General features: G+C 37.5%; 1 protein-coding gene across 1 annotated transcript in view; it reads right to left on the bottom strand.

Moving 5' to 3' along the window:
- Positions 1-4,950: 4,950 nt before the first annotated feature.
- The window catches only part of LOC145673005 (putative dimethyladenosine transferase), a 40,918-nt gene continuing 34,125 nt past the window's right edge, over positions 4,951-11,743 (bottom strand). Inside the window, exons 4-6 of the mRNA XM_081742304.1 lie at positions 10,929-11,150; positions 8,536-8,642; positions 4,951-5,060 (exon numbers count right to left, since the gene is read on the bottom strand). Of these exons, the coding sequence (XP_081598430.1) occupies positions 5,018-5,060; positions 8,536-8,642; positions 10,929-11,150 (372 nt within the window). The 3' untranslated portion in view covers positions 4,951-5,017. The remainder of the gene's footprint in view (positions 5,061-8,535; positions 8,643-10,928; positions 11,151-11,743) is intronic.

The raw sequence follows: 11,743 nt of genomic DNA, 5'->3' as shown, positions 1-11,743 counted from the left end.
GAAACCTATTACTCTGGCACCAGATTGTTCCAACTGCAATATTACTTGAATTAAAATTTTTGCCAGAATATCCCCAGGTGTCGCATTTTTGCTAGCATATACAGCAACTGGTTGAATCCAGTCGTGCATAAGTGGGACAAACATAAATACCAAAGCGTGATTTGCAAGCATTTTCTTTTGAAAATCTGGGGTGTTATCCCCCAAATCAACGAAACCGTCAACTTTAAGAGAGCACGAGTTGAACTGAATTTCTTCTCTCAGCTTCACTTCATCAAATATTAACACTCCTAGCCGTTTATTTTCGTCGCTTTCATCTTCCAAATATCCTGTTATTGCTCTAAGAGCATGTGGGTTAATTCCATATGTGCATTTAAGTCCTTTGCAAAGCTTTCTTAAATGACTCGACGATGGAAGTGGCAGTAACTCATGTTTTAAACAATGTTTGTACCCTTTTGGAGATTTGATTTTTAATAGCAAACTTTCCACGATGAATTCATTGCTGTACCTCATCCCTCTGGAACTTTTAACCTGACTTTTTTTTTTTTTTTTTTAACATTGCATCTATTATTAACTTTTGCTCTTTGCTTAAATATTTTTCAGATGTTCCTTTCGCTTTGACTTTGCTAAGACCCCTCTCCAAAGAATTAATCCTTGCTCTAGCGGAGGACAAATTACGCTTTGTTGTAGTTAATTTTCTGTTAAGATTTTTAATTTCTCTTTTGAGAGAGACAATTGTCTTACGAGCATCTGAAGCATTAAAGTTTTCAACAGAGGAAACAGGTGAATTTTGAGGGGAACTAGAACTTATCAAAGAACCAACTAGGTCTGATCCCCTTAATTTGACCTTCTTTACTACGTTTTTTAGTTGCCTTTCTGTAGGGGGCTTCCGACATTTGATAGGGGTGGTTAAATATTTGGGAAGATTGGGAAATATATGTGGGACCGCGCCAGGTATTAATTTCCACTTTCCCCTCGGGAATTCAACTTTTTCTCCTTTTATTACGAAAGAATCTGCTTTAATTATAAGTTCTCCCGCGAAATATAAGTCACAGATCCTACTGTTACTGGTTAGTTTCCTGTCTTTCCGTGGGATTGCACTGACCCACTTATCGAATAATGCCTCGTCCCTGGGAGGTGTAAAGAAGTGTTTAGGTTCGCTATCGCCACGATAACCTGATCGGCAACCAGGAACAAAACACGTAGGCATATTTTACAGATTATAAGATCAACACTAAAAAAAAGGAAAGAAAAAAGCACCACACACTGAAGACCAATAAAAAGCACTTGAACACACACACGTTCACTAGACACACATTCACTAGAAACAAATAGCACTGGAAATAATATAAAAAAATGCTAGTTCTCAAACAAATTTTCACAACGCTAGGTCTTATTCCCTTAGACACTTGTTACGATTTGAAGCCACCCCGATCGCAGCGCCATTATTGCGAGGGTCCACCGCTTCTAATGGTGAAAAGGCAGAGAAAACGCACTTTTTCTTCTATTCGCTATGCATGCGGGTTTACATCACTTCAATAACGCATATTCTGTTTATTCACTGAACCACATAACTCGAAATGAGCTTCATCTGACATCAGGATGGTGGATTTTTGCGAAGGAGATCCGCATGGTTAAGCAGAATGTTTCTCGTGAAACCCAATCGCGAGGCCTAATTTCCTGAACAATCTGCAGCTTATATGGGTGAAAATGGAGATCTTCGTGCAATATTCTCCTGAATGAGCGATTGGACATATGCACAGTTTGCGAATGACGACAAGCAGATCTTTTTGGGCTATGTAATATAGCAGCCCGAACATTTTCCACGGCTTCTGGCGTCCGCACAGTTCTTTCACTTCTTCCCGGTTTTCCATTGCAATAGAACCTGTTGTTCGAAATGCATGTACCCACCTCACAATGGTCCGTCCATCTGGAACTTTCTCATGACGTCCCAAGTTGAAATGTTGCCGAAATAGACACTGGGTAGCAATAACAGAGTCGTTATTCTTGAAATAACTGTCAACAGCAAAGCACGATGCTGTGTACTCCACCGCTCCATATCACTGTCACACTCGAAATGACAGCTCATTAGTACACGAATGTGGCACGACCTGGCGCGCATTCATGCAGTACGTCATTGTACTATGCAAGTCAAATTACGCGGGGTATGAACGCTGCCGCACTCTATATATATAAGTTCTTTTGTTTTTGTTATCTAAAGTTCTTCCATTTCTGATGTTACTTCATTAATCCGGTTCACGTCACTTCTACAAATTACTATTCGACAGTAGGCTGAGTGGTTCTTGGAGCTTCTTTTGGACTAGGGGGAGAATGAAAAAGAAATCTCTTCCCCACCTAGGATTGAACCCAGACCATCAGAATGCTAAGCCTTCGCCTCCCGACTGACGAATGATCGCTCGAACTATATCTTTGATTCTTCTTTCAATTTATAGATATTTCAATGATTGTGAAACTACAACGTCTTACATGTACAGTTGTTAATCTTTAAGATTGTAAGTGATTTGTATTTTCTTTTTTTCTTTCCTTTCAGGAATGGAAAATCATCATCTTCCAGATTCTATCTATGGATTGTCACCAAAACAAATTCGTCAACTTACTTATGAATATGCAGCTGCTAATCATATCCACACTCTTGAAAACTGGATCGACATGAAAATGGTTGGAGATGATTGGTTTACTTCCTTCATGAAACGCTAGCACAATTTATCAATTCGACTGACTCAAGTTACAAGCTTAAGAAGGGCAACAAGGTTTAACAGTCATAATTAGAGTCTGTTTTTCGACAACTTTTCCACTGTGCTTGATAAATATCACGTTTACGAATGGTATACTGTAACTGGTAATACGACTGTGCAGAAGACAGATAAGGTAGTACTGAAAAAGGAAACACGATAGTAGGAGCCACATAAGGTGAACATGGTAGCTTAGTAATACTCAATATTTGTTCGTTTTCCCTCGGAAGAGATTCGACAGACTTCGATTTCATGGCAAAGGTCTCACTGTAAGTATTAAAGAAAGTGAGCCTTCGGGTTGGATGACAGGCATGGGCGGAGTAAGGAATGGTCTCGGGGGGGGGGGGAGGTCAGACCTTTTATCTGCTGAGGTGGCACGGTAAATACAAATGAGAATTGAATGATCTTATACAGTAGGTGGCATTTTTATTTTTTGTCAAAAGGTTGGGGGGAAGGGAGGCAATGCCCCCTATGCCTCCGCCTATGATGACAGGTGAAATATTTCTGCAATTTATGGAGCATTTTGTCAAACATTCAGGCAGTTATCTTCAACATCGTGTCCTTTTGTTGCTTGATAAATTACGAATCTTATTTCTGCGCAGATCAATATGCCAAGGAAAATGGAGTTGTTCTCTTGTCATTCCCATCTTACACATTTCATAAACTGCAACCTCTCGACAGAGGGGCATATATTTCTCTTAAAAAAACATCCTTGCGAATGGAACCGATGCATGGATGAAAAACAATCCTGAGTGTACATGTAGTATCTATGACATTCTGACTTTTGTGTAAACGGCATATCCTTTTATGTAAATCCATCCATATTCTCACCAGATTGAAAATAACTGGCATGAATTGAAAATAACTGGCATATACCCGTTTAATAGAGACATTTTAAAAGATGATTTTTTTACCATCACATGTAACTGATTGTTTATTTGATGATAACGACCACATTATAAGGATAGGAGCAGGACAAATTTCGCTAAAACCTGTTATTTTTAACAACAATGAATTACATCAGCTCTCAAAAGGATTGAGTAATGCCACCTGTTGATGCCTCTTTATCCTTAACGAACTCTTCAAGACATAATGCAGTACAAGATACATCAACTAATATGACACAAAAAGTTAACTTACAACTCTCAGATCTGTCTATGAAAGAAACAGATCAACATTATGCTGCAAACCCTGAAGATCCTCAGCGTTTATTGAATGTTGATAATAATACAGCTTCTAAGAGTCAACAATAACTGCAATCGTCGCCTATGCACGTAAGTCCTCAAGAAGGAACGTGCAGAAGTGACAGCAGTTCTCATGATAGCCCTAACATTCTTCGTCCCTTACTCAAAGTTAGAGCCAGAATAGCGAAAGAAGGTAGGAAGAGGCGCGTGTCCGAAATACTCTCTGACACTCCAGTTAAAGAAGCACTACCTGGTTCGATCCCAGCTCTCGCCAAGTGAATTTGTGGTGGGCAAACACCGTGTGCGTGGGTTTTCTCGGGGTTTTCCCGTTTCCTTCCACTTTCTTCATTCCACAATTTCATTCATTTCTGATCATCACCATCTCCTTTAGCCTAACCGGCATAATCGTGGGCCGTAAAACTTAGACTTCATTTCATTTAATTTAAAGAAACACTAGAAGCCGAAGCAAAAGCAAGAAATGAAAAGTCTCTGAAGAAGAGTGTTCGCCATAACATTTCGACCAGTTCTGTGAAAAAAAGGAGAAAAATTTGAAAAAGAAAGGAAGATAGCGAAGGCGATTGTGTTTGCCTTGTGCGTGTAGAGAAATTTGCTATTTCAAGTCAAAAGAACCGTAGGCCCAGTGTGTTTATTGCAAACTGTGGGCACACGATGCATGCACTGAAGGCATCCGACTTATATTTGTTGCAACTCTAACTCAGATGATGATATGTAGTTTATCCTTGCAGTGGTTTTCATATCACAAGTTGGAAGTGACAGTCATTTCCGTAATGGATATTATCAATGAAGGTAGAATAGTTCGTAACAAAAAATAGTCTGACAATAGGGAAAATTATAACAGTTGTAGAACAATCTGAACAACTTTTTTAAGAAGCAAGAGAATGTAGTATTTGTCTTTTAAAATACATTTTCTAGTATTCTTGTGTGTTCAAAAAGAAAATAAAAATAATGATATATATGGATATGCTATTAAGGTTTGGGAAGAGTAAAAAATAAAACATTATTCAAATTTTATATTTTAAAAAAATACAATATATATACACAGCTTCTATGAAGCAGAAGATCTCAGGTAAAATGGATTCCTTCCTTGTTGAAACAGTGTAGAAGGCTGAAAAAGAAGGAAGTGTTTAAGCCTGCATACACATGTTGTATTGCATTTTCAAAATAACTGTAACATCTGGCTTATGTTTGAAACACTTAGATATTTATTTAATTTACAAAACTTCAAGATATCACTGTGATACCAATTTCCACTGGAATAATCAGCAATCAACAACAACAACAACAATGAAACAGAAGCCGGTCACAATCTATGCAGGGTGAATCAAAAAGGACTATACAACTTTGAAAGTGTATAGAAATTTATTGAAATTACTTACAGGAACGAGAGACGTGTCAATTTGTAACAAAACCCTTCAAGGTTAACATCGAAGTCTCATTTTGGTTCGAAATGACTGCCGTTGGTGATGCGACCAACATCCCACCGGGACTCAATTTCTTCCTACACTCACTCGTTCCAGCTGATCGGGCGTAACTTCTGCAACGGCAGCGTAGGTGCTATTTCTCAGGTCTGCAAGGCTGTATGGTAGGGGCGGAACATACCTCGTTCTTTAACAAAACTCAACAGAAGAAATCCGTTGTTGGCGAGACTGGAGAGCGAGGTGGTCATGCAATTGGACCTGCACGGCGAATCTATCGACGTGAGAAACGAATATCAAGGAAATCTCGAACCTCCTTGAGAAAATGAGGCGGTGCGTTGTCTTACTGGTAGCAATATGTCACGTCTTGTTGTTTGTCTTCATTTATCTGAAGAATTAAAAAAAAATTTCAACATATCAAGATACACGATAACAGTGACAGTGTTCTCCATGGATGTGTTCGATGCTTTGACGTGGGTTTTCGCTGCCCCAGATTCTACAGTCGTGAGTGTTTACCATGTCACTGATATGAAATGTACTCTTTTCGCTGAAGATAATTGTGTTAAGGAATGTCTCGTCTTCCTCTATGCGATCCAACATTTCCACACAGATTTATACACAAGCAATCTTATCTACGTCAGTAATTTGTTGCACCATTGTTAATCTTTATAGTTTCAACTGTAAACGTTTACGTCGCACACGCCAAACTGTCTTTTGTGGAATGTCTGTCTCGCGAGACACGCCGCACTTTTTTTTTAGGACTACGGGTAAAGCTTTCCTTAACTTGTTCGACAACAGCAGCAGCAACGGGTGGGCGACCTGCTGATTTCACACGACGAACAGAACAACCAGTCTCAACAAACTTCTGTAGGCCTGCTTGGAAGTTCCTTACCTTGTTCCGTACGAAATCTACACTGAACAGTTTATTTTTATTTTTTATTTTTTTGCAAAGTTCATTACATGAAATAACAAACACACCGTGCACGCTCCACACCGGTGAAAGTAGCCATTTTAAGAATGCACTACAGTGGTGTTCGCGGTGACAGAATGTGGTACTAAGGCACTACGCGAGTCATACTTGAAACTGACACCTATATCGATTTTCTTAAGTTATTTTAACACATTTTTATGTACGATCTGAAAATTGTCAAGTCCTTTTTGACTCACTCTGTATTTAAAGGTACAATTTCAGCACTCGTCTAGTGAATTGGTTGGTTAATTTGGAGTTTAGTGTCCCATTCACCACCGAGGCTGCACAAGACGTGAACCTACAGCTCAACGTGAAAACCGAACCACATAAGCTCTCACCAGGAACTGAACTCGTCTCCCATACCGAAGGCAGCTACCCATGTAGCCACGAGGAAGTTCTTTTTGGTGAAAAAAAAAAAAACCTGAAAAACCTCAGTCAGGATGGCTGCCCAACAGATTTGAGCCCAGGGTCTCTTGACTGCGAGCGAAAGCGCTAACCATCAGCATACGCTTGCTAGATATAAAGATAATAATAAAATATCCCTCTAAAAACAGTAAAGAGGGTCAAGTGAAACGTACATTTACGAATGAATAGGCTTGAGTTAATGATTAAGAAAATCTACATATATATTTTCACCTAAATGTTTATGAAACCCATAACTCTTTAATGTTTTGAGGCTTGCATATTAACGTTAACCGAAACATACATTTATGAATGAATGGGATATGGATAGCCATCATTACCCGTCAAGAAGTTAACGTATTAACTCCATTAACGAATTTAGCTGAAATAACCACTCTATCTATCTAATGCAGAAAACAAATTGAAAAAAATCATACTCGTTCAAAGAGTTATCGTGCAGAGTAACGGAAGGACGAACCTACTAACATTACAATCATATAAGGCCCCTTGTGTGATCCTAATAACTTGGCACGCCAGGACTTGTTTTGTTGCAATTTGTGGGAAATATTTTTGAGTGATCATGCCCAACTTTGGTACAAAAATAACAATAAATATATATTCTCAATTTTGACCTCCAAAGGCTTAATATATTTTAGACAACCTGATATATCACAAATTTAAAAGTATGTAATAGTTAAGGCTAAGCATATGCAAACAGATTGTATATCATGACATGAAAAGTACTAAAACAAAGCTAAACACTTAACATATTGAACAAAAAAGTAAAAACAGCAGTGTGGAGGGTTCCGCAACATTAAAAATAAATTATGAGAGAATCAGGGCACGGCTGAAAAAGGGATATCTGTCCGTGATATAGATCTCATGAAACTGAAAAAAAAAAAGGGGGGGTAATCTTAGTGTTTACCTATCAAAGGGAAGAACAGTTAATGTGGAGTACTATTCCAAACCGTCCGGATCCTTAAAACACGCACTTGCTAAAAATCGTCCTGGAAAGCCGCATTCGAGATCTTTATTACAAAAAACAATGACCTGTGCTGGGAATTACTTCAACATCTTCCCTACTCGCTTGGCCTGGCACCTAATGATTACCATCTGTTTCCCGCATTAAAGAAATCTTTACGCGATGTGCGTTTCCAGAAGTTGAATGATGTAAAACGTATGTTAAGTACGTGGATACAAAAACAACCTAAGATGTTTTTTTAACAAGGCCTTAAGAAGTTAATTTCACACAGGGACAAATGAATGCAATTAAATCGACTAACCTAGCCTAACTAAATTAAACTAAAATAAAATAAATAATGAAAGAATTCCTACAACTTTGGGAATATACCTCGTGCAGTAAGCCACAAATAGGAGAAAAGGATTATTTTGATTCCGACTCTGATCTTTGCATAAATTTCTGGATCACTCGTTTCCCAGAGTAAACATGAATATATAAATCAGCTGCTATATTAAATTTATAATTTTCATTGAAAGAACGAAAAACAACAAATTTTAGGAAAACCAACAACACGGATCAAAAGAATGCGATCTTGGCCAATAATTAGTTTTTGGATTAGAGACCACAATATTTTTGAACGGTCCCTTAAATCGAGTTTTCATATTTTCTACGGACTAAGCACATCATACTGAGTTAAGTGATAGTCTGGGTTTGGCTACACTATATGTAGTTTTCCAGATATAAGGAGTACAAGAAAATTTTTGACTGAAATATTTTGGATCTTTTGATAATAATAAAAAAAAATTGAAGGATATACTCCAAAAAAGTTTACCTTATAAAGTCATCAATATCCATCGTTCTCGCTCTTTTCTTCTCGAAGTCATTTTCCATCAATATTTCGTCGATCTTTTTCTGTATCTCAAAATCATTTGGTATTTCCTGAAATTTATTTACATATATTAAAATATAAATTAAAAAAATACTTCATACATATATATTACACTTCACAGTATAACAATAAATTAATACGTATTGAAGGAACATTACAGGTGTGCCAGTATAGTGCTGCCATCTATGAAGCAACGCATATGGCCTCCTTCATTTATTTTCTAGTCACACTCAAATGTCGTCCACGAAGCATGACGAGAAATAGGTCCCCATTTTGTTTAGTTAATGAGACATTGTGCCAACGCTGGAATACTGCTTCTCGTACAATCAGCGAAGTCAACCAGTGCCCGGATTTGGTCACAGTTCGAACTCACCACATAGTGTTGGTATTGTAGTGTCCACCCAGCGTTGTGAGGACAATTGGGGAGCAACTTGAAAGAAAGAAGCACCCAACTCCGGTCTAGAAAGTCAGCATGAATGCCACAAGCCGGCTGGTAGTTCCTAGCACCCTAAGGACTGATGCGCCAGGAGTTTAGTTTTGTGAGGCATTGTTGCTATAGAAACAACATGAAACGAAGGGCGAACATTAAGTTATGTTCGAACGAAGAGCAGAAAAAGCACCAGAAACAAATTACAATAGCTTGTCTTGCACGTCCTTCGATCTTTTATTCTACACTTAAACTCATCATTTTCGAGTTATGACAACATTATCAAAGACGGAGAGGCAAGCTAATGGTGGACAGGATTCTGGAAAACACTCGAATATAGCTCGAAGTTATAAAATATTTTAGTTCTTCATTTGATTTTCCACTGAAAAATCGATCACAAGAACCCTGTATATCGTACGACTTCAACCAAATTCATCCGATCTCGACCAAACTTGCTATGGTCGCAGATCTTGATATGATATACAAGTTTGTAAAATATTATGGTGTGCAGATCATTGATTCCTAAATTATACATAAAATAAAAATCAAATGCTGGACAATTTTTACTTTCAATCCAATCCGATGTTGTTGTTATTCAACAACTCAACATACGGATAATTTATATAAAAGGAGAAAAATATCAATTCGTCCCAATTATGGCGGCCATTGAAGAAACTCCATATTGAACTTATCGGGTTGGATACTAAAGTCGCGTAATGAAGTACCAATTTTCTTAAAGAAAAGATAAAAGTTTGTTATCAGGCTAATATGGTTACCTGTTTGTAGAAAACCTTACATGAGTAGGTAGCGGAATAATAATATATTTATTGTGGTGAAAGTACTTGTGTTTATGAAAAAGGATAATGATGATATGAAAAGTTGACTGTGAAGACAGAATAATGAAATGTATTAAGTACAATGGTGCAAAATGAATAAATATTAATGGGGGATTACGCAACGGCGTTGTACATGAAATCATACTGTATCGTTGTTTGCCACAGTATATTCAGCTTAATTTTACTTAACTAAAACAGAACTAAACTAATATTAAAAACCACACGGCAAGGTGGGAATATAACGAACCAAGTTAGTAGAGGCTTTCATTAATTTGATTTATCACATGTTAACTCGTTATTTTATTACAAATATACAAACAAACTGAAGTAACTAAAAGGGTATCAATCTCATAGAGATTCGGTTACTACTACGTTAATCAACACCTGGAGCCATTAAACTAATTCTGTGCCGTAATTACTGAATTTGTCCACATATATCGGGAGACACAAACAGATTAATATTTAATGGTATCATAAAAATTAGCATTCAAAACTTATCATGATTCCGTCAATTGACGCTACCTGGTTTATTCATCCTCTACAGAACTTATCGTCATATGACCCACTTCCGACTATCGTCAAGTAGTCTTTGATCATCTAGAGTACTTTATTCAGTCTATCAACTTAATTTATATCGTGCATCGACTTAATTCAAATGAACAAAATAACTAAGTAACTACTTGAACCTCACACAACAAACAATCCATCCATCCATCCATCCATATATATATATATATATATATATATATATATATATATATATATATATATATAAAATTTCAGAATTGTGAATTCCAATTGGTTACCACATAGGCTAAATGAAATTATTCCCCTCGTTTCCCACATGATGTACCTGTACTATATTACCAGAGCTAACATACTCTTGCTTTAAATATACTCCTTACACTTACGGATAACCTAATATTTTCTATGAATACAGTTTGAACGGGACACTTAAAACACCTGCCTTGGTTTCTCATCAACCCAAGGAGTTTATTACTATCATTAATTCATTTCCTTATAACTATAATAAGACACTAAAAACTCTCAAAATTACTGCTGACAATACTTACTATGTTCCTTTTTGAGCAGTGTATCCTATAGTTCTTTTCTAGCGTCTTCAATACTGCAGTTTGTTTGAAAATAGCACCAAGGGTCTTATTTTTCCTAATAAATGCTATTCGTGTTATACCATCCCATTCACGAAAGTTGATTGGCGGTGGAGGATTCCTTGGTTCTATCCTCACAACACTTGATTCCACTTTCGGGGGAGGCTTGAAATTATTCTTCCCAACCTAGACAAAGAAGAAGAAAAAACTTTAAGTTATTGTATAGATAGCTATAATAAACATTATACTATAAACAGAAAAGACAATATTTAAATTAACTGTAAATACGAGGAAGGATCAAAAACTAAGGTTACAAGGCCGATATTTCTGGAGTTTCGTCTGTCAAGAGAGAAATGAGGATGTGTGTGGTAATTTTAATACATGGAGTTGGCAACTGTGCAGAGTTTCAGCCAGCTGTCACTTACGGCGCTAGTTGTAGGTAAACACAAATGGCGACTCGTTCGAAAAAGCGCAGTGGCTTAACCAGAACGCCATCAACCGATGTGAACACAGCTCGCGTGGAAGAGCTGATTCAGAACAAGAGGATGATCACGTTTTCGACTTTCATCTGTTCCTGCATTTGAAGGAGCACCTAGGAGGCCGTCGCTTCGCTTCAGATGAGGAGGTGAAACACTTCGTGACAATCTGGTTGAACACGCAAGGACAGGAGTTTTACCAGGAGGGAATTTTCGAACTCATTCCACGATGCGACAAGTGCCTCAACCGACATGAAGACTACATCGAAAAATAACCAAATGTATATACTATATGTTGGTTGT

The sequence above is a fragment of the Thermobia domestica genome, chromosome 16, assembly GCF_964235325.1.
Source record: "Thermobia domestica chromosome 16, izTheDome1.hap1.1, whole genome shotgun sequence".
NCBI lineage: Eukaryota > Metazoa > Arthropoda > Insecta > Zygentoma > Lepismatidae > Thermobia > Thermobia domestica.
Note: the sequence above shows the minus strand (reverse complement) of the source record. Positions and strands in the feature narration are given on the sequence as shown.